We start from the raw sequence: 25,000 nt of genomic DNA on the forward strand, positions 1-25,000 counted from the left end.
CTCTTCCTCCCTTCATCTATATCTTCCTTCGTATCTCCGTACTAGCGCGACCTAGAAGAGAAAGAGAGAAAAGATATGAGACGAGAAAACGGGAGTCATCGCCTGGAACTCGCGCGGCACGTTTCACATCTCTCTCTCTCTCTCTCACTCTCTCACTCTTTTTTCTTTCTCTCTTTTTCTTTACCTTTATCTTTATTTTTCTTTCTCTTTTTCTTTTTCTCTCTTTCTCTTTCTTTCTCTGTCTCTTTTGGTATATATATATATACGCGTTTGTTAGATCGGTTCTCTCTCTCACTCATTACCATTATCGTCCGGTATTCTCTATCTCTCTCTTTCTCATATTCTCTTGTTTCCAAGCGCAGGCAAAAGAAAGAACGAGATACGCCTACCGCATTTCTTTCCTTTCTCTTCCTTGTCCTCCTCCACCTTCCCCTTCCTTTCCTCTCCTTTATCCTCCCTCTCTCTTGCCCTCCTCCTCCTCCTCCTCCTCCTCCTCCTTTTCCGATTCGTCTCGGTTATCTCGTTCGTCGTCGCAGACGGAAAGTGGACGTCGTGCGGTTCTCTTCTTCGCTATTGACGAGGTCTCAAATTCTTTAAGAAGGAGTTCGTTGAAATAAGATCGAGGAAAAGAAAGAAAGAGACAGACAGAAAGAGAAAGAGAGAGAGAGAGAGAGAGAAAGGGGAGAAAAAAATAGTCAACACGTGTGCGAGAGACTCTCTCCGTTTTGAAGTACATCGAATTCGCGAAATCCTTTTTTTCTTATTGGCCATTTTTATATATATATATATATTTTCTCTCTCTCTTTATCTATTTAACCATCGGTCTTTTTTCTTTTTTCTTTTTTTTTTTTTTTTTTTGTTATACGTACTCTCTCCTTGGGCAAAGTGGCCGAGCGAACGCGCATACTACTCGTCGTCGTCGGCGTTTTGTCAGAGACAACCCGCTAAAATTGGATACTCTTTGGTGTGAGGAGATAGGACGTATTAGTGCTGCTGCTGCTGCTGCTGTCGCTAGTGGTGGTAGTGGTGGTGGTGGTGGTAGTGGTAGTGGTGCTGGTACTAGTCTGGTACTGGTGCTCTCGTGGAGGTGGTGGTGGTGGTAGTGGTAGCACTAGCTAGTGGTGGTGGTAGAGGTAGCGGTAGTGGTAGTGATCGTGGTCGTTCAGGAGAAGAGAAGAGAGAGAGAGGTGGTGGTAGTAGTAGTGGAGGTGGCGGTTGGGGAGGAGGAGGAGGAGGAGGAGGAGGAGGAGGAGGGAAAGAGTGCTGTGCACGGTGTACTCGCAGCTGACCGAGACGACGAGCTGGACGATGCACCGCGACGGAAAGGCATCCTGGCCACGATAACGAAGGTACGACGAACTTTACGCACCGTCAATAAATATCTCGATTATTTTCGAGTATTCCTCAAGGATACGAGAGAGTAAGCCTCGAGAAAAAAATTATACGTGGAGGAAAGATGGATAATAAATCGTTGATCGTAATTATTTCTTCGTATTTTATTTCTTTTCATTCAATTTTTTATTTATTCGTTTGTTTATTCTTTAATTTTTTTTTTTTTCTTTCTTTCTTTCTTTCTTTCTTTCTTTCTTTCAAAAGGTCGTGTACGTATCAGTGGATTGTTTAGGTGAAAAACGGAAGATAAAGAAAAATGAAATGAAAATTGGTGAATTGTTTAGGTGAAAAATGTAAGAAAAGAGAAAAATGAAACGATGTCTCTCCGAGTGAAGTTTGAGAAGCTTATGACGTTTTTATTGTGTGTGCTCTAACATTTCTCGTTGATCTTCATTTAGTTAGTCGTTAACGTTCTGTGAGGTTGTTTTCTCTCTTCTCTCTCTTTCTCTCTCTCCTCTCTTTTTTCTTTTTTTTTTTTCTCTTCAATGTTTTGTGCGACAATATTGCGTTAAAAAGACACGATGCGTGACTTTATAATTAGTGTCTATATATAATGACGTAACTAGTGATGGAAATTCACAAAGGATGTTGTTCCCGTACAAAAAGAGAGAGATAGATAGATAGAGAGAGAGAGAGAGAGAGAGAGAGAGAGAGAGACTGAGAAAGAACGAGAGATAGAGAGTGAGGGAGTGAGTGAGTGAGTGTGAAGGGGCGGGGGAGTTTGTTTCGACGTAAAGCTCCTAACGAAGATATGATTTACGATTTTCTAATGAACTTTCTAATAAAAGCTTCAATTTATAGAGAGGGAGAGAGAGAGAGAGAGAGGATGGATAAAAAAAATTTCCTTTGTTTGTTTTTCGTTGAAAATTTGTTTATCATTATTCCTTTCATTTTTTTTTATTTTTTTTTTATTTATTTTTTTTTTCCTCCGTTAAGAGAATATTTGTGCATTAAAAGTTAACTGTATGGGGATTTGATTTTTCATTTAAAATCGAAAAAGAGAATCCTTTTTTAGGACCACTGTGAGGAATATATTCCATAGAGATATATCGAATTAGATAGAAGTTAATTGAGTTTGTTGTTAAAACTAATAACGCATCGTGAACCTACAGTGGCAAACCATTCGTGGTTTTGTTCGACCACCATCGTTAGAGAAACGCTTTGAGTCTCGCTTTTCGCTGTTATACTCTATCGAGTTCACCAAACCATATAGTTCTTTGTATATTAATTATCATGATTGCTGATTGTATTATTTTTATGATCATAAATTTATTTATTTTATAATTGTCCGTATGATCACTGAAATTAATTAAATTAGAAATGAATTAATGATTAAAATGAAAATTGTCCGTTAGAAAAATATTTTCATTCAAAATTTAATCGCACTTAGAATACATATATAAATATCCCGTAGATGTATGTACGACTGATATTATATTTATATTATATATTATATATATTGTAGTGGTAGCACTACACTATTATTATATTATATAGATATTATATATATAATATATATATATATATATATATATATATATATATGTATTATATATGTAGGCGTACGTATAACTTGCAGATGCGTTTGAATTTCGGATAATCGTTCTTTCGTTTTATCGACGTACTCAATAGTAGAGGTGCACATGACAATTCTATTCTCGATTTCGATACCCGGTCAGAGATTCTTTTTATAGGCTATCGAACTTACGTCCGTCGATAATACGATTCTCAAATAGTTTCCGATCGGACAAAAGTCGGAATCGAAAATATAAGAAGAAAATGATAGGAGTGGGGTGGGATGAAGTGGGATGGTTAGGAAAGAAAGAAAAGTAAAAGAAAAAAGAAAAAGCAAAAAAATATGACAATGTTATAAAAAAAAAAAAAAAAAAAAAAAATATATATATTATTCTTAAGAAATCATTGAACAATTTGTATCAAATCGTTGGTTTACCTATCTACTTTCTTCAAGGAATCTCAAGATTTCTCGTAATGTCTGCAAGAAATTCTTCAAGTCAGTGATATCCGAATACCATTTGAAATTCAACGTGGCGTGTTATGTACGAGGAACGTAGCTGTAGAAACCCGAAATAACGTGCTTCACAAACACACGCACACACACATACACATAGACACACAAAGAGAGAGAGAGAGAGAGAGAGAGAGAGAGAGAGAGAGAGAGAGAGAGAAACGAACATATACAAATTTTGAAGAGTATATCGCAAATCGAACAATATCGTCGTTGGCAAGCCAACACTGACAGGTGTCACTTAGTATATTATGGTATTTTCCATTCTCGACTATAGATAGCTCGATTATCTATAATTCTTTTTTTTTTTTTTTTTTTTTTTTTTTTTCTTTTTTTTTTCTTCTTTTTTTTCTATGTCATTAACCCACCCACTCAAGCTCCACCAACCTTTTCAATCTATCACGAAAGAAATTATTAGATCGAAATTTTGTAGAGCAGAAAATACATAAGGTTGTCTCATATTTCTTTTGATATTATTATAGTCTTGGAAAATGTTATTAAAATTTTATCGGAAAAAGAAAAGAAAAAGATTCAACAATAAAATATATAGCAATAATTGCATCGTTCTATATCTATTAAAATTTTATAGACTCGACTATTGCTTCTCTAACCTTTCGAATGTTTGTTGTTAGCCTTTTTTCTTTCTTTCTCTTTTTATTGTTTTCCTTTTTTCTTTTTTTTTTTTTTTCTTTTTTTTTTATACACGTAACGCAGAATATTGCCGAGAAATATTGATGTTTTCCTCGGTGAACTTAATTTCTTTCGGTGAGCATGTAATCTCGTTTGGTAGTACACCTGTGTGTGAGGACGAGCAGAAACCTCATAGTTCCGGTGTGTTTCGTAAAATTACCCTCGTCTGATGATATATATAAAAGAAAACATATGTGCAAACTCATAAAATGATAATCGCTTAAGTTAAAGAAAATTACAGTAGAGATTTCATGAATTTAAAATTAAAAGTCGTGTACGTACCTTTCAGTTTTGTATATTTTGTTGTTTGAGTTCTGTACATGTATGGTTTTTATTTATTTTTTCTTCTTTATTTTTTTTTTTTGTTTTCTTTTTTGTTTTTTTTTTTTAACCTTCTCGTCTTCTTCCTCTTCCTCTTTTCTTTTTTCCAACGTTTTTAAATACATAAATTATAACTCGTCACGTATAACGTTACAGTCGCATTTCCATATTTTCCACATTTCTCTCATATTACGTGGAGTACATTTGAATAAGGTTTCAACTGTTTGAAAAGTAACACACGCTATATATATATATATATATATATATATATATATATATATATATATATATATATAATCATTAAAAATTAGAGAACAAGGAGATCTAGATCGCGTGGTATAGCAAAGCTCGCATTTCTCGATCTTAGAAACGTGTTGCGAGACAAAACGGAACGGTCGCCGTGCTTGGAGACCTTAAATCCGTTAGTAGGTGAAAGAGCACGTTGCGAGGAGGCAAAAGAGAGAGAGAGAGAGAGAGAGAGAGAGAGAGAGAAAAGGAGAAGAGAAGTAGAAAGAGTAAGAGAACTCGAGTAATTCGATGTGACTCACTCAGAGTATCTATGGCACAGAAACTCCATGACAGCCATTGTGATCGCGCCTTTCTTTCGAGACCTCGTCAGGGTTCACGATCTCGGACCAGTTTCTTTTTACTACCTTTACCAGTTTTGTTTTATAAGTAACTGACGACGACGACGACGACAACGATGACGACAACGACGACGACGATGAACGACGACAAGGAGGAGGAGAAAGAGGTGGTCGGGTCCGTTGGGAAAATCTTCGATACGATCTAACTCTCGTTCAGCTTTGAACGTTAGCCTAACACCGTCAGGGTATATACCTGAGGAAAAGGTCATTGATCCTTCCTTGGATAGACTTCGCTCGATCGTGCCTAGTTACTTTTCCTTCGTCTACCAACATAAATTCATTTTCTCGGTCGGTTGATTGGTCGGTCGGTAAAACAGTTAAATTTTTAATGCTTAATGTAATAGATATTAATATTGTATAATAGATATTTATAAATATATATGATGTACAATTTAATCTGAAAGTTAAAAGAGTACTGTTATTTTTTTTTAATCTTTATAGAATAATTTTTTTTAATTTTTATTGAATCTTTTTTTTCTTTTTTCTTTCTTTTTCTTTTTTCTTTTTTCTTTCCTTTTTTTTTTTTTTTTTTCTTTTTTTTTTCTCGAAGCGTGGAAATCGATCATCAACAACCGTTACGAGAGGACATTTTCATCGTACTAGAAATAATAAGATCCGGGTGGTAGAGCTCTCTCGGTGAGTTGCGAAAGGGAGAGAAAACCGGGCCGACTCCCGACCCTCCTTTGACCCAAATAACGTTCGGATCTGGATTGACGCGTTCGCGAAGGTTACTCCAACGATGTTTTTCTTCCTTTGGAAAAACATTTCTTCTTTTTTTTTTTTCCTCTCTTATTTTTCTTTTTTCTCTTTTGTTTTTCCTTTTTTCTCTCTCTCTTCCTCCAGTCTGCCTCATTCTTCTCTTATTCTTCTTCAGATCGATTCGATTCTACTCGAGTTTGAAGTTATTATCTGCTCATACTCGACCTATATATATATATATATATATATATCCCATGTATGTATGTATATATGTATATATATGTATGTATGTATGTATGTATATAAGAAAGAAAATAACGTTATCTCGCGATTTAATCGGCCACTTTTCACATTGATACATTTAAGAAGAAAGTCTCTTGGATAAAATTGGAAAGTGACATTACGACCTCTGCAATTGTTGACGTTATCTCGTGGAATTTTGGCAATGATTGGTAGGAATTTTCTTCGAAATCACCTCGTAAATGTTCTTGTGGTCACGAACAGAGGAGACCCTCTACTATCATGTCGTTTAACTCGGAAAGATTTATTCGACGCGACAAATTTATTGCACAACGCTACTCCACACGCCGTGTATTATTATTAAACCTTCATGGTCGGCACAAATTTTTTTTTCTTTCTTTTTTTTATTTTTTCATCTTCTCTTTTTTCCAAAAGCTTTCATATAATATTTATCTAAACATGATATCTACTTTCGTAAGAATCTAGCGATCTACTTTTCTTACTTCTTTTTTCTTTTTAATCATTGTTTATTTTTATTTATTTATTTATTAAGAGCACGTGTAAGGTGTAAACATAGAAAGGAAACTTTATCAAATTAACGGGGTATTATTTAAATTAATTGATTTTTATTATAACACGACTATAAATAAATAATATTAGGTCAATGATGCCTGGTAGTTGCGCATTACAAAAGATTTATCTAAAATAAATAGCATTCTTGCATAATAAATTAAAGGGTAACACAATAGACAATACCGGCCTAATTCGTTTTATTCCAAACAAGCCATCTCGTACGGTTTCGCAATGTGTGTGTGTGTGTGTGTGTTTTCTTTCATGGTCTCCATGACGAACCTGACCGTGAAAATAATTCACGGAGAAACCAGATTTTTCACGTCGTCTTTCGCATACGGGATCGTTCAAACTTGTTTGACGGGTCGTCCAATCATTAGCGAAAAAATTCACTCGAAAATTCACTTCGACCGGTCCTTTCGTAATGTCGATTCTAATAAGAACAGTTCTAAACATATACGAATTACTTCTCATATATAAACTGTTCTTTTTTCCTCGTAAATATAAGCAACTATATAAAAATATTTATTTTCGATTGAGATAACGATGAAGAATCAATGATATTTATTATTTGAAAGATATCGAGGATCGAATAATTATTTCTTTTTTATAAATTTTGTTCTCTTCTCTATCTTATTTGATCTAAAATGTTTGTAGGAAAAGAGAAAAAAGAAAAGAAAAAAGAAAAAAACAAAAAAAAGGAAAAGAAAAGAAAACAAGGAAAAAAAGTCGTCGCAGTCAACGTCCTGTTATTTCACCAAACTAATCTCTCGCGAACATCGTCGAAATCGTTCTCAAGGTATTATCCGTCTCAGTCCCGACTTTTTGCGCGATGATTCCGCTAACCGTGAGAAAGTCAAACATCGAGAAGGAATACCTCCGAGACCTTTTCACGAAGAAGGAACCTATAAAAGATGTCCCTTAAAATTGATCTTGACCTTCATCTTTCAAAGAATACTCTGAAGATTCATAGATCTATAATCTCGAAGGAATGATTTATCTGACGTTTATTCAAATCGCTCATTTAACAGATCGTATATAATAGTGATCTTTTCTTTTTCTTTTTTTCTTTTCTTTTTCTCTTTTTTTTTTTTTTCTTTTCCTTTTACAAGCTAAAATTTCGTCATTTTGTTAAGCGTAAAAGAAATGTAAAAAAGAAAAGGAGAAAAGAAAAAGAAATGAAGAGATTAGATTGTTTGGATTAGACAAATTTCTAATTCTCTTTCTCCAACCGCACGCGTAAAAGACGGAGAGAGAGAGAGAGAGAGAGAGAGAGAGAGAGAGAGAGAGAGAGAGAGAGAGAGAGAGAGCAAAGAATCGAAAGTTCGTTTTAACGATCGACGTTGACTTTTCACAAGAGGGCTACGCCTTAATGGAAAGCGCTCTCTCGATCATCACCGTGATTAGATCCTCGGAGGAAAGTGCACGCGATTAGATGGCTACTTCAAACGCGTGCCTGCCGTGACAAAAATGGAAATCGAGTTGCACGCCATGAAATGTACTTAGGCTTATCTATCGACGATTTCTCTTTCTTACGTTAAAATTCTTTCAAATAATCAAATCAAATTAACTTTTACGAATTGTCAACAAATTTATTTATTATTCATTTAAATATATAAGTAATCGTTCATTCATTTTGATTTTTATTTATTCCTTCATTCATTTATTTATCTATTTATTTATTTATTTATCTATTTATTTATTTATTTATTTATTTTTTTTTTTTTTTATTTATTTATTTTTTTTTTCGTTTAACATTAGAAGAGTTTCAAGGACGCTCGTTAAAAAGTCAAGCGATTATCGCACGTGTTTTATTTATTTCCTTGTCAAACCGCAATAATCTTTAACAATACCGAGTAGCCAAGCCATTTTTGATAAGGGCCAATCTATTCGTTGTTTTTTTTTTCTTTATTCTCTTTTTTTTTTTTTTTTTGATAAGGGCAATGATACGTCTAATACAAACCCACGAAAGAGTTCCTATGGTTACATGTACTTACGATACGATCGATCGATAACCAGGCAGGTATTATCGATTTTGACGAAATTCGACTCTTTTTTATTTCCAATCTTCCGGCGTAAAAAAGAAATACATTATTCATGTTTATACATTATACAGGCATATAAATGATACGTGTATGTGAACGTATATATATATATAAGTATATACTACATTCGTTTACGTTAAAATATTGTAATTGTAATTGTAACATTTCTGAGTCATAGAGATAATTACCGATCTTTTGACTTCGCGACACTTTAAACGTCATCGTCTAATGACTCATTATAAAACTTTCAGACTGCTTTTTTTTTTATTCTTTTATTACAAGATCATACATGTGCCTATGTATATATATATGTAATCTATGTGTGTGTGTATACTTTTATTTTTTTATATTTTTTCTTCTTTTTTCTTTCATTCGAAACAAACAATCTTCGAAAATACTCCGTTCATAACAAATATATTATATCGTGATGGAAATTCACGGTTAAAGTACATATATATCAACAAAAATAATATGCAATAATTAATAACAATCGTATGAGTATTAATATATAAATTGAATTATTTTTAATCACATTTAATAATTCTTTTTATATATAATGAATATATAAATAGCGTGTGTGTGTGTGTGTGTGTATGTGTAAATATATATATATATATATTTATATATATATATATATATATATATATATTTATATATATATATATATATATATATATATATATATATATATATATATTGTTGAGCTCATTGATCAATTCTGTTTAATTTTTCCCGCTCTTTTACAAAGTAAGTAATTTCCGTTCACCGTCTACATTTCTATCTTTCTCTGTCTCTCCGTCTGTTCGTCTCTCTCTCTCTCTCTCTCTCTCTCTCTCTCTTTCTCTCTCTCTCTCTTTCTTTCTTAAATGAGATACTCGTAGTACGATGCAATCGGTGTTTTCACTTTCACACGATTTCTAGAGACGAAGTTCATAGAGACGGATACGATACGGCTCGGATCCCTTTCATTATTTTTTTTTCTTTTTTTCTTTTTTTTTTTTTTTATTCTTTCCTTTTTTCTCCCTCTCCCCTTGCCTTCATTCTGTATCTCTTTCTTTTATCCTTTTCAGTTTTCAAACGAGTTATACAAATGATTATGTAAATTCGTTCATATCAGTTTAAAACGTACCAATGAATATCTGTAAAAGTTGATTAGTTATAGATAAACGAATCGAATATACATATATATATATATATATATATATATATATATATATATATATTTGTTCGTTTCGATCGTTTATAATCTTATAAATCATTTGAAGATTAAAAGAGAAGACGAAATCGATTGTTCAAAATGTGATTGTGATTTTAATAATTTCTTGATTCATGGGAAGAAAGAAAGGAAGTGAGAAACAGAGAGAGAGAGAGAGAGAGAGAGAGAGAGAGAGAGAGAGAGAGAGAGAGAGAGAGAGATTGAGGAAGTAACAATTAGAATGATCATTTGGTTCGAGATAAATCCCAATAATTATTGTACTCTCCCAAGTAATTTCGAATAACGGCGATTAAAGTTACGTCTTTCGAATCATCAATTTGTAAGCATTATATATATCTCTCTTCTTTTCTCTTTTATACATGGGAAACAGATAAATACAAGTAACTATTTATCGCATAAGGGATAAATTACCTGTTTCATGTTTTATTAATTAATAAACGTCAACGTATGGCAAATAATATTGGCCGAATAAATAATCATACATTGACTATTTTTAAAATATTTAAACGGCATCGAGGATTAAAATTTGAAATTACATAATTTACCATAATTGTTACTAATTTTATATCAATATTATAGAATTATTATTGGTTTTATTTATTTATTTATATATGTTTTCTTTTTCTTTTCTTTCTTTTTTTTTTTTTATCGACTTTATTTGTTATCATATTATTAGTATATTTTTATCTTTATTTGTTATCATATTATTAGTATATTTTATTGAGTTTATTTATTAATACTTTTAGATACTATAATATATAATTGTAACAATTATCATTATTATTATTATTATCAGTATTTTTTATATCGAATATTTATTTATTTTTTTATTTATTTTTTTTTTCTTTTTTTTTTTTTATCGAGTTTATTTATCATCCAATTAACAACAGGTCCGAATGTAAACAAAAATTTACAATAAAGAGAAAAAAGAGAAGAGAGAAAAAAAAAAGAAAAAAAAAAAGAAAAGAAAAATAAACTGCTGCAAGTCATTGAAACTATAAAATTGTTGTAATTTGAATCGTTCATATTGTACCGTTAGTATTACAGTATAGACATCCTTTTGTCTTCTGAAATAATTGTACTTTTTCGAAGATTCGCGAATTAGCAAGACCGTTAGACGAAGGAGAGCGTCTATTTTCGTATGCGGTGCGTTGTCGGTCGATAGAAACGGGCTAGATCCAATTACAGGCTCGTTTATGCGACCGAGAGAATATCACTTCGTCCCCTCACATATATACCCCAACACATACATAAACGCGCAGAGACACAGACACACACACACAAACACACATATACGTCCAAAGAGACAGACACGGACACGCATTTACCGCAACGTCGCCACGAGAGGACGTTTTGCAAAGCTATGCGCGCTTGCAGCGAGGCGCAGCTTCGTTGCATAATTTAGAGACGTTCTCGTCGACCATCACTCTCTCTCTCTCTCTCTCTCACTCTCACTCTCACTCTCTTTCTCTCTATCTTTCTCTTTCTCTCTCTCTCTTTCTCTATCGATCTATCTATCTATCTATTTATTTATCTATCTATCTTTAATCCTCCCTCATCCCTCTTTCTATCCTTGTCTTCCGACTTAAAAAGAGAAAGCTCGTCGATTCGTAAACGCGCTCGTTGAAAATTCTCTTTTGATATTTTCTTCTTTTATTTTTTCTTTTTTTTTTTTTTTTTATCTTTTTATTTTTTTGTTTCGTTTTATTTTCTTTCCCTTTTTTTCCCTCTTTATTTATATTTATTAACTTATTATAGAGAAATATTGAATTAAAATATCTCTCTCTCTCTCTCTCTCTCTCTCTCTTTCTTTTTCTTTCTTTATATCTCAAATTCAAATTTAATTCCATATTAATTATATCGTTATGATTGTAATAGGCCAATTACAAATTTTTAGTCGTAAACATTATATTTGCATTTATGTACAAAGAATCGAACCGTTGTACCTATGAGCTCTCGCTTTTGCCTGGATGTAGGAAGAAAAGGGAAAAATATTAAAAGAGAAAAAAGAAAATATTTAAAAAAAGAAAAAAAAAAGAACAAAAAGAAAAAGAACGAAAGAAGAAAGTTAAAGAAGAAAACAAAAAAAAAACAAAGAAAAGAGAAACTAAAAAAAAAAAAAAAAAAAAAGAAAAAAGGAACGATATAATATTCACGATCGTAGGAGAATACGAACGATTTTTGGGCCGAGAGCGTTTGGCTCTTTAAAATAGCTTTTAACGTGGAAACTTATGTAAACGAGGAGCGCCAGTGTATCTTGGAAAAGCCATCCACGGCTCGTTAGATGAGTAACATTTAGTAATGGTCTTTACTCCGGAGTGGGTGTGTACTCGCTGAAATCTTAGCGGATCGATCCGGTAGGTTACTCCTTGCGTACTTTACGGCAACACGTTAAAAGATATTGTATATCTATCCTTTCCATCTAACAAGCACGTTCTCCTAACCCATGTCTACATATATTAATACATATTTTATACACACATACATATATACATACATATATACATACATATATACGTACATATATATGTACGTATGTATGTATATATATAGAATATATATGTGTATATATATATATATATAGAAAACTAAAATATATATAGTATGTACGTATATATGTATGTGTTATTGTATGTCTGTATTATTGTATGTATGTATTGTATGTATTCTTTCTGTGTATATACATTCGTCGATGGATAATATGTATGAGCTTGCATACGTTTGTGGGTATATACTACACATATACACATATATATATATATATATATATATATATATACGTTCATACTTATTATTTACGTATACACTATATGCATACGTATGCTTGTATTATGCTTATGCGTGTGTGAGCGGCGAGAATATGTTCACGTGGGCGTATTCACGCGTTTCAGGTGAAAGCGAATGTTCTGAGAGCGTATTTTTCTTCTCTCGGGATATTATTTCGGCTCATTGTCGGTATGGGTTCCTTACGTATCGCGACGAGTGTTTTTCTTTCTTCATGCTCCTCGAAATTCTCACTACTTGTTCGTTCGTTCGTTCGTTCATTCTCTCTATTTCTCTCTCTTTCTCCTTCTCTCTCTCTCTCTCTCTCTCTCTCTCTCGCTGTCTCTCTCTCTCGCTCGTTTTTCACGATTTTAGTTTTCTACTACTTCTACCACTTCTGCCTCTTTTTCTTTCTTTCTTTCTTTTTTTTTAACTTCCCTCTCTTCTTTCTTTCTTCTTTACCACTTCTAACTCGTAAGAACAATAAAAAAAAAGAAAAGGGAAGAAAGAAAAAACAGAACAACAACCATTATTCTCCTCTCGCGTTGGGAAAACGAGACGATTGTTGAGAAGACGACGATGACGACGACGACGACGACGACGACGACGACGACGACGACGACGACGTGGAAAGGAACAGCTTTCGAACTTTTTCGCGATTAATTCTTCTTTTTTTTTATTATTACTATTATTATTATTATTATTATTATTATTATTATTATTATTATTATTATTATTATTATCATTATTATTATTATCATTATTATTATTACTATGTTTTTTCTTCTTCTTCTTGTTCTTTTTTGCTTTTCTCTTTCTTCGCTGAACTTTCATCTAATTTCGACGTTATTCCGCGTGATTTGCCTTTGAGAATTGCTCATTAATTTCTTTTTCTTCTTTTATTCTTTCTTTCTTCCTCTTTTTTCTTTTTTTTTCTTTTTTTTTTTTTTTTTTAACACTATCGTATTTCTAATCTAAATATACTTAGAACGAGAGAGAAAGAGAAAAAGACAGAGAGAGAGAGAAAGAGAGAAAAAAAAGGTGATAAGAGAAAACTAGTTTCTATTGGTACGAGAGATGTTGATTCGTTAAAAGGATCGTAAACGTATCGATGGGAGAGGATCGATAATCGGAAGGTGATGAAAGAAGGGTGGTAGAATATAGACGAGAGAAGAGAAGTGGAGAAGAGAGGGAAGGAGAGGAGGATGGTAGAACGATTGTCGGAGAATCGAAACGAGTTGTTAAAAGTCCCGAGACTCTTTCATTTCTCTGCGGCCGGCTTCGTGGTTTGACAAGCCGGCGAAATCACTTCCGAGCCGGAAACGACGATTCTCTCACGGCTGTTTTTATCAGATATGGCTTCATAGAGAGAGAAAGAGAGAAAGAAAAAAAGAAAGAAAGAAAGAAAGAAAGAAAGAAAAACCAACGCGAGAGCGAACGCCTGATTCGGTCCGTCGGTTGGTCGAGCAGAAAAAATAATAGCACGCAGGGATCGAGAGGGAGACGTTAGAGGAAGAGGAAAGTCGAGTGATTACTCGCATCGATGCCCCTTCCGTTTTTCTATTTCGCTTCGTCTATCATTTTCTCTCTCTCTCTCTCTCTCTTTCTCTCTTGTTTTTGGTTCCTTTTTCTTTCCATTTATTTGTTTTTCTTTTTTCTCTCTATCCATTTACAATTTTTTCTCAGCTATTATTCTAAATCGTAATATTTCTTATATATATATATATATATATATATATATGTATGTATGTATGTATGTATGTATTTATGTATGTATGTATGTGTGTGTATATAGTTTAGGTCATTGTAGCTGTCTTCGTAAACAAAATTAATTTTCGATTAATTAAGATCCCCGATCGAAATTAATTAAGGTCAATTAAATTCGAGAATCGTTTGACGTTAGTATCTCGCTTATGTATTAACTAACAACGTTCCTCGTATTTCCAAGTTTCACCGTGTGCGACGTAGGGGCTCTTTGCTTGTGCTACTGTTTAGCCTCGGTCTTGTGAGATTTAGAGCACAACGTGCCGAACAGGACGCGAAACCAGGGTTTCGGTGAGACGCAAAGAGACTAAGAGAAGATAGATCGAAAGAGAGACAGACAGAGAGTATATGTGTGTGTGTGTGTGTGAGAGAGAGAGAGAGAGAGAGAGAGAGAGAGAGAGAGAGAGAAATAGAGATAGAGATAGATAGAAAGATAGGAGATGCACGTTGGTGTGCTCATTGGTCCGAAACCTTTGGGCCAAGGACCCAGATGAGTATGTACTTTGAGGTTAACTGATATCCCGGTGATACGGTTAAATGAAATATTACTTAATCGTTATCGTCATTCGAGCGTGTTAGAAACGATTCGATGGTAGTGTTACTCCATAGGGAAAATTACATTTTACAATATCTCTTTTATTACGATCGACAAAATCGTAAGTGAAAGCGTAACGTTTAGAATAATAAGGATTCAGTATTTCTGTTCTATTTTATTTATCTTTATATGAAAATAAATATGTGAATAATTTATGATGATAAATCATTACTATTGACGTATTAAAATCTTTTATTCCCTTGAAAAATACATATGTGTGTACGTACGTATATCTGTTACATCACGTTTGTTCGGCATATCGAGAGATATCTATTTTTCAACAGATCGTATAATTTTTATCTGATATGTTCTCATTATTATTAAATATATTTATAAACTTTACGTAAAAGCAGAAATATCGAAAATCAAAAATGTTTTATATATAAAAAGAAAAAAAAAAGAATTAAAAAAACAGCTAGCAGTAGATTTTCAATTGGAGGTTATATGTTGTGCTTGTTATATTTAATTTGTCAGATATTTATTTAACAATTTTAATTAATTATTACAAAACTCGTGATAGCTTCTTCCAGCTGATTTAAAGTTCATAAGCTTACATGATTCATTGAAAATGGGGTGTAAGATCATTTTTAATGCATCCATCTCTCTTTTCTGCCCTCTCATCCTCTTTACCACCCTCATGTAGCTTTTCTTCGCGCTTCAACCCTTTTTAACTGTTCTCTTTCACACGACGTCCTTATTACTTTGGTCTTCTTCCTTCCACCCTTCTTCCTCTACGTAATAGTTTATTACGTAACGAATGTCGACGAGTAGCAGCGAAGCCCTAGGAAGAAAAAGTTCACCAACGGAGTATGTATACATGTGTGTAGATATATATATATATATATATATATATATATATATATGTATGTACATTATACATAGATTTGAACAAGACAAAGAGGGAAGACCAAAGATATAGCCGATATAATTCCTTCCTTCTTTGTTCGTTGCGAATATGTACGTTGCGATCTCTGTCACGTCCTTGGATTTTATTTATGTAAGAAATCGTGTTGTAACAGTTAAAACGCGAAACAAGTTTCTTGTTACTTTCCCCCACAGTCAGTAGAAGTCTCATTGTGGATAGTGCTTTTTGTTCGAATAAATAGAAAAAAAAAAAAAAGAAGAAGAAGAAAGAGAAAGAAGAAGAAAAAAAAAAGGGCAACAAAAAATCTCAACGCGAAAAGGCTCGTAAAGGTCAATTAGGGGATAGTTGATTTATTCGTTTGAGGAGGGTAATTTTTTTTTTCTTTTTCTTTTTCTTTTGTTACCAAAAATTCGATAAATTTGTTTGCCTTTGCTAATATTGGATTTTTTTTTTTTATTTCTTTTATTCTTTCATTTTCATTTCGAATTTCTTCCTATTTGTTTCTTCTGTTTTTCTTTTTTGTTTGTATATCTCATGCGCGATCAATGGTGTTTCGTGGGTATGTTTTTTTTTAAATAACTTTTTTTTTTTTTTTTTTTTTTTTTTTTTTTTTTTTTTTTAATGCAGACCTTCGCTCTACCGGGTAGGGCAAAAGTTTTCGAGTAATTTCAAAGATCTTTTATACTTTTTCGATATCGTTTAAACTGATCTTTGTTTTTAAAATAGTAGAAAAAAAAAAAAAAAGAAAGAAAGAAAAGTCTGAAGAGTATCGAAAAAAGTAATTGACTTTTAAGATTATCCTTTTGACTACTTAAGGACTTTTGGCCTGCTCCGTAATTATTGTCTATTTATCTCGAATATAAATTGAATTGTTTCCTTATCGATGATTAAAAAAGAAAGTGACAATTTTTTCTTATCGAACAATCAATAAATAAATTCTCTCTCTCTCTCTCTCTCTCTCTCTCTCTCTCTCTCTCTCTCTCTCTCTCTCTCTCTCTCTCTCTCTTTCTCTCTTTCTGTTGACATTAAGAAAGAAGAAACAATTATCTCCGAAGAAGAAGAAGAAGAAAAATTGTCAAGAGCATGTAATTTTCTTCGAAATAATGATCAAGGAGCTCGATATTTATCTTTTTATGTCGATTACTATCTGGAAATCGGCGCTTGGTAATCATAACTGTACTCATGTACGTAGAGCGCAACGAGGAAGAACAGGAGTGAAGAGATGTGAAAGAAAGAAAGAAAGAAAGAAGGAAAGAAAGAAAGAAAGAATGAGAGGGATACCGTAAGCGTTAATTGTGAGATCCTTAATGCCACAAACAAGTAGACTGGCACGTGCGATTTAACTCTCGTTGTTGAAGAGCGTGTCGTATCCTTCTTCCTTCCTCTTTTTTTCTTTTTTTCTTTTTTTTCTTTTGTTTTCCTTTCTTTTCTTTTCCTCTACGGATTAAATAAAAAATTTCATCCCTGAATCTTTTACTTAAAAAAGAAAAAAAAGAAAAAAAAAGAAAAAAAGAAACAAAAAATAGATAAAATCAAATAAAAATATAAAGAATGAAGTGGAACGAGAAAAAAAATTTGATTTGTTTTCTCTGTCTCTCATTTTTTGTCTTTCTACAATTTGCTCTTTTTTCATAAAAAAAAAAAAAAAAAAAAAAAAAAAAAAAAAAAAAAAAAACGAAAAAAATAAAAAAAAATTATAAAAAATAAAAAAAAAATTAAAAAATTTTCGATCGACAATTTTTCAGGAACACACGTTAATGAACGGTGTCTTTATGCGACATCGCACGGTGATCGATTTAGCAAGCATGATTAATCTCCTTTCGCGGCTGACGTCACTTCATTACCGCACGAACCTTCTTCCTTGCCCGATTAAATAGAGTCACCAATATATAGACTGACACATACATTTATACACGCATATACATGTGTATAGTCCTGTATCGATTCGTAAAGGGACATTTAATCCCATGCTCTTCGGTGTCTCCTCATACGGAATATAGACGACAATGAGGAGGAAAAGGAAGGGGGTGAAGAAAAGGGAGTCTTTTCTTTCGTTATTGTGTGTACTCGGAGTGACTAACTTGTTCTTCGATAAAAATGGAACAAAATTTAAATAGATAGATAGACAGAGACTTTATCATCAATATCTTTTTTTTTTTTTTTTTTTTTCTTTTTTTTTCATCCTTTTTTTATTCGCGACAAAGTCTGACGATTAATTGTTCTCGGTGAGATACGAATGACTCTCTTTGCTATAGAAACGAGAAAGAGAGAGAGAGAGAGAGAGAGAGAGAGAGAGAGAGAGAGAGATTAACATTCTAAGGCTTCAGAGATTACTTCAAAATGACCTTGTAAAAATTTATATTGTGATCAAAGAATCGACATATGACGTATGCGAATTACAAAAAAAGAAAAAAGAAAATGAAAATGAAAAATAAAAAATGAATAAAAAGGAAAGAAGAAGAAAGGAAATAAAAATAAAATTCCTCTATGAAACCGTAGAATTTTTTTCTCTTAATATTTTATTTTACGTTCATAAAAGATCGTATGGTCAAGGATAGGTTAAATGAACATTATTACATTCTAACGACTACGACCAACGCGTTCTCTTAATTTCCTTTAACGGATCGAATAAAAATATGTATGTATGTACTATATATATATATATATATATATATATATATATATATATAAAAATATGTATGTATGTACTATATATATATATATATATATATATATATATATATATATATATATCTATATCTGGTAGATATGTATTACATAGATAAATACGTATCGTTCGTATGTAACTCCATGTTTTATTTTACAATAATGTTATATAGACAAGGTAATGAAATACTTTCGAAATGGCGCGATGGACAACGAATCGCGATACTCATGCTGTTTTCCTCTCCCTCTATTTTCCCCCACCCTCTCTTTCTCTCTATCTTTCTTTCTCCTTCCCTCCCTCTCTCTCTCTCTCTTTCCCTCTCTTTCTTCCTCTCTTTCTTCCTCTCTCTCTCTTTCTTTCATTTTGCGAGACCTAATTTCCATTTTGCCATATATGGTCGAGGACGCGATGTGCGCTAGCGAACGAACAATAAATTTGAAACACATTACTTTTCCTTGAGACATACACACGCAAACACATGTAAAGTCGCTAAATTTAAATAATTATATAATGTATGTATATATATATATATGTATATAATTAATATTTAAACGTTGTTATTGAGACCAAAACTATGAACGCATCCCGCGCAAGACAAATGTTACGTTAAAATATTTTTTTAGCCCCAACCAAATCACATTTAAATACCACTGTTGTTTTTCTTTAAGCCTATTGCAAATGACTAAATTTTACGATTTTAACGTCGTATTGTATTCATTATTGTGTTATTATTTCTCGTTAAAGTTGTAATCAAACGAATTATCAATGAATTGTACGTCCAGGTTTTATTGTCATGGAGATATCAATATGTATAGAATAAGTTCATTTAGAATTCTTAATCCATTTTGGGCACCTTCATTATTTCTTGATTATTTTCAAGACATTAATTTTTTATTAATATATATATATATTAATAATAATTTATATTAATAATATATATATATTAATAATTATTATATTAATAATGATATAATAGTTGAAAAAATAATCAGTTTTATTGCACGTATTTTGCAATAATCATATAAGATTAAAATCATCGATCCCACAGGAAACGTTCACTTCTATTTGTATTAATTAATGATGAATATATTGTAAAATAAATAACTGTTATATATGAATATTTTAATTAATATAAATAATTAAGTATCAGAATTGCGTAAATTATATTACGTAGTGATTGATATTTTATTATAATTATACCAATTACATTTATTTTAAATATTGACCCGTTTAAAAATACTGAATAAATAAAACGTTTGATCAAAACTTTAACGATCGTGTCAACAACGTATATTAATATTTTCTTGAGATAACTATAATTATCTTTGGTATACAATGAGTGTTAAATGTTGAATGACTATAGTCATTTTCAATAAGAAAAGATTTAAGGATCGTAAAAAGAAAAGTATATGGATTAGAAATACTTATCTGGATAAGTATTGGAAATAGATAACATGCGAAAGTTATAGATAGTAATCTCCTTCAATCAATCTCGAAAGCTCGACACCGGATAAATCTTCGCGACGAAACCGATTCGCTCATCTTCGTAATTGCGTAAGACTGATTCATAGGATGACAACATAAGATGACCTTGAAAATGCCAAGAGAGTCTTGTTGTAGACAAAACGATTGTATGCAATGTAATACGCAAGTGTAATTCCGTTCTAAGATAAAATGTCTTTGTTTAATTAGTTTCATCATTACGAACGTTCGAGCATTAATATAATGCACGATTTCAAGTTACTCATAAGTGAGAAACTTTCTTTAGTTTTCGTTTTCAAATGGAAAAGAAAAAAAAAAAAATATATATATATATATATATATATATCTCGTTTGAAGAATATTAAAGAATTGTTTTTCTTGCTTTTTTTCAAGTGGGATTTTTTTTTTTTTTTAATTGGAAAAATCATTCTTGGCAAATTTATTTTAGTTTTATTAATCTTTTATAACGGTATATAACTTTGCACACGATTCTTTTTTTTTTTTTTTTTTTTATCACGCCACAGCATTACTTATTAGTTAATATTATAAATTTTTTATATGTTTTATAATCAATCTTTAGTATATTATAGTAATATAATATAGTATATTATATAATATACATTATCTAATATGGTGTATTTTATATAATATAATATATTACATTATATCAATACTTATTTTATACTATACTAAATATAACAATTATGCCAGTATAATAATGTAATACTATAACTATTTTACATTATGTAATTCTTTTCGTAATATATTTAAAAAAAAAAAAAAAAAGAAATTAAATTATCGACGATTAATATCTTTTTATTTTTTTGATATTTTCACAACTTATATTTTCATAAAAAGAAGAAAAAAAAATGGAATGAATTCGAAAAAAAAAACAAAAAGTAGGAACAAAAAATACGATTTTCTTATACGTATTTGTAATATTGCGATAATAGTCGATACGTCGAGCTCAGTGTCAATGTATACGAGGATAAGTTTCTTCGGTAATTATCGTAAGAGGCACTTAGCGTAGCACTCCCACGTTGTCTTTTTTCTTTCTTTCTTCTTCTTTTTTTTTTTTTTTTTTTTTTTTTTTTTTTGTTGTCTTTTTCTTTTTCTTTAAAGGCCGAGGCCCTCCATTACTCGCGACATGTAATACGCAACTTCATTTTCGAAGGCACCGCTCGCTCGTGTAGTCTTGACCGATTCGACGCGTGTAACCGCGTATCGCGTAATGTCTTACGTAGTTTCAAAATTTAATCTCGATTTTGTTTTTTATTATTTCCCTGCTCGAGCAATGCCGCAAAATTTCAACTGCTTCAGATTCTTCGATCGGACTGACAACAGCTTCGAGCAGAAACGACGTGTTTCAAGACAACGGATCGATGATTATTTATCCAACACTTATAGTTAGTAACGAGTCAAAATAATTTTCTAAGAGGATTTCTTTTTTGTTTTCTTTTTCTTTTTTTTTTTATTTTTAATCATTTCGATATAATTGCGAATAATTTTTACAAAGAATATCAACGGTCATAGTCTATTTTAATTCTTTAAATTGATTAAGAATCGTTAAAATAAAAGATCATTTTGAGGTCTTTATGTCATGATGTTAATCAATAATTTTAATATAAATAAAAAACCATTTTTAATTATATGAAAATTATGTATATAATAAAATATATATATATATAATGTTAATATAATTAAAAATGATTTTTTTATATATAACTTTTTGATTTTTTTATATAAAAAGAAACAATCGAGTGTAATTAACAAACATAATATAAAATAAAACATAATTATTTCGTGGTCAATGCGTCACAATGTAAATAAGTAATTTAAATTTTTCTTTCTTTTTTAATTTTAATACCGTTAAAAATAATATATATATATATATATATATATATATATATATATATATATAAAGAGGAAAATTATTTCGAAGGCAGCGTAGCATGGACGGTAATATTATTTGAAAAATAAACAATTACTTTCGTGAGATATTTTCCGATATAGGGCAAGCTCTGATCGTAGTCGTTAATGTAAACAATAATAAACGATCGACGTGGATCCGTGGTACCTTGACAGATCGATAACAATTCAGTTGATCTTGATACTCCTTCAAGTATAGACGTAAATTTCTCATTTCTAACAAGTGAAAGATCGCTATAGTTCAAAGGCAATTAATTTTCCATGATATTAGATGTTTAACGTAACGTAAAGGCAATTAGTTTTCCATAATATTAGACACGTCTATAACGATTTATAATACGGAACTTTTCAATTACTTACAAATGTTAAATATTATTTTACATCGATTCGTGTTTCTAACGGCAACATTTCATTTCTATATTTAACTTTTTCTACGTTTTATTTAAACGTTCCGAAATGACGTTCTATTCGATTTTAGAAACGACTTAAAAACGTTCCTACGTTTATCGTATTAACGACATTTAAATAGATAGTAACATTGTTAATACTTTTATGATAGTACTATATGTGAACGAAATACGTCGGAATTTAAAAAAAAAAAAAAAAAAATAAAGAAAAATACAAAGAAAAAAAAGAAAAAGAAAAAATAAAAAAAAATAAAAAAAAAAAATAAAAAAGGAAGAAAGGAAACAATAAATAATAAGAAAGGGCATTCATTCGATAATTGAATTATTATAATTTCGAATGTTATTTTTATTTTAAAACAATTAGATAAGAAATTGGAATAATTTTTGTTATAACTCGATATTTTTTAAAAATTGTTTTAGGGGTGTTGGAGATGGCTGCTACGGAGAGTACTATTCGATTTAGCGGGCACACGTTGGATAAAGCTACGAAGGCCAAGGTAAGAAGAAAATCTCTTGAAAAATCTGGGCCACTCTCTCTCTCTCTCTCTCTCTCTCTCTCTCTCTCTCTCTCACTCATCCTTCTCTAACAAATCGTATTTTATCTCTTCTCTCTCTCTCTCTCTCTCTCTTTCTCACTCATCCTTCTCTAACAAATCGTATTTTATCTCTTCTCTCTCTCTCTCTCTCTCTCTCTCTCTTTCTCTTTCTCTCTCTTTCTCTTTCTCTCTTTCTCTTTCTTTCTGTCTGTTTTCCTTTTTTTTTTTCACACTTCACAAAAGAAAATAGAGATCGATCGAACAAAGTCAATTTATCTTGAACATCAATGAGACTTTCTCGATAATTACAAAGTAAACTCGGAATGGTTATCATTCTTCCCTTTCCCTGCTACGTATGTATTATTTTTATTTCAAATCGGGAACAGTTTTTCTTGTCTGATTGTCTTGTCGATCAATTAATCTGTCTTTTTTTATTTGTAAAATCAATTTCAGTAGAATCGTACGTATTTGCTGGAGTATTATTCTTGAAAAGTGAAAATCTTTTGAAAAAAAAAAAATAAAAAAATAAAAAAATAAAAAAAAAAAATAAAAACAAAAAATAATATATTTTTTTTTCTTTTTATTTTTTTTTACTGTCTCTTTTATATGTATATATATGTAAACCACCAAATGACCATGTTTGAATTATTATTAATGAATTATTATTAATATAATTATAATTAATAATACGATGTAAAAATAATTAATATAAAAAGAATCCAATATAAAAAGAAAATGTTTTTCATAAAAATCTCAAGAAAGTATTAAACGAATTAGAATTAATATATTAAAACAATTAAAGATTAAGAATTGTTTTTTTTTTTTTTTTTTTTTTTTTTTTTTTTTTTTTTTTTTTTTTTGAAATTATTTAATTATTAATATCCACAAAATGTTTAAAGAAAAAGAAAAAAGAAAAAAGAAAAAGATAAGGAAAAGAAAAAAAAGGAGTGCCGGTCGATCGATAATCTCAGACTAGCCGCGTATAGGGAAAAACAGGAAGCTTCCTTTTAAAAAATTAAAGCACTTAGCTGTTCCCTCTCGTATCTCTCTCTCTTTTTTTTTCCTTCAGGTAACGTTGGAGAATTATTACAGCAACTTAATAGCCCAACACATAGAGAGGAAGCAAAGGCTAGCAAAATTGGAGGAATCATTGAAGGATGAGGGCCTTTCAGAGCAACAAAAGCAGGAGAAGAGATTGCAACACGCCCAGAAGGAAACAGAATTCCTAAGATTGAAAAGGTCCAGGCTTGGCGTCGAAGATTTCGAGCCACTCAAGGTCATCGGTAGAGGGGCCTTCGGCGAGGTAAAAATGTCACCAGTTTTTCTTTTTTTCCTTTTTCAGACTGCTAAGATTATTTTTCCTTTTTATCTATGCTATTATTATTATTATTATCATTATTATTATTATTATTATTATTATTATTATTATTATTATTATTATTATTATTATTATTATTATTATTATTATTATTAACTATATATTTTTAACGATCGTAAAACATGAAGCTCGAAACGAAGTTTACGTTTAATATGAAAATTTCATTTAACCGTTTAAATGAACTTTCTTCGTTAATGTCTACTCGTTTGAAAACAGGTGAGACTGGTACAAAAGAAAGACACTGGTCACGTTTACGCTATGAAAATATTGAGGAAAGCAGACATGCTAGAAAAGGAACAAGTTGCTCACGTCAGAGCTGAAAGGGATGTTCTCGTCGAGGCTGATCATCAGTGGGTCGTCAAAATGTATTACAGTTTTCAAGATCCCATTAATCTTTATCTAATAATGGAATTTTTACCGGGTGGTGAGTTCTTTAGTAGGGAAAAATCTTTTCTTTCATCGTTAGTATATAATAGAAGATGACGTTACAACATCGATTAATATATTATCTTTGTTATCATAATTAATAGGCGACATGATGACGCTTCTTATGAAGAAGGATACCCTATCCGAAGAGTGCACGCAATTTTATATTTCCGAAACGGCGTTAGCAATTGACTCCATACACAAATTAGGTTTTATTCATAGGTAAGATAAGAAAGAAAAAACAAAAAAAAAAAAAAAAAGAAAAAAAGAAAAAGATTCGATTAGAAAAAATGAAGAATATTTCGTAGAATATAATTAACATATATCATTCTTTTGTCGTA

General features: G+C 31.1%; 1 protein-coding gene across 6 annotated transcripts in view; it reads left to right on the forward strand.

Moving 5' to 3' along the window:
• Positions 1 to 25,000, forward strand: part of trc (Serine/threonine-protein kinase tricornered) — a 110,322-nt gene that overhangs the window by 81,011 nt on the left and 4,311 nt on the right. For 4 of the 6 annotated variants that reach the window (XM_035864301.2, XM_085655166.1, XM_035864253.2 and 1 more), the window contains 4 exons: positions 22,740 to 22,816; positions 23,925 to 24,158; positions 24,450 to 24,657; positions 24,764 to 24,881. In XM_035864301.2, coding sequence (XP_035720194.1) covers positions 22,740 to 22,816; positions 23,925 to 24,158; positions 24,450 to 24,657; positions 24,764 to 24,881 — 637 coding nt within the window. Of the gene's footprint in view, positions 1 to 1,271; positions 1,350 to 21,313; positions 21,390 to 22,739; positions 22,817 to 23,924; positions 24,159 to 24,449; positions 24,658 to 24,763; positions 24,882 to 25,000 lie in introns of those variants that run through there. The other 2 variants (XM_035864343.2, XM_035864291.2) reach the window with 2 other exon arrangements.

Source organism: Vespa mandarinia, chromosome 2 (genome assembly GCF_050613455.1).
Source record: "Vespa mandarinia isolate Hongniang chromosome 2, ASM5061345v1, whole genome shotgun sequence".
In the NCBI taxonomy this organism is placed as follows: Eukaryota; Metazoa; Arthropoda; class Insecta; order Hymenoptera; family Vespidae; genus Vespa; species Vespa mandarinia.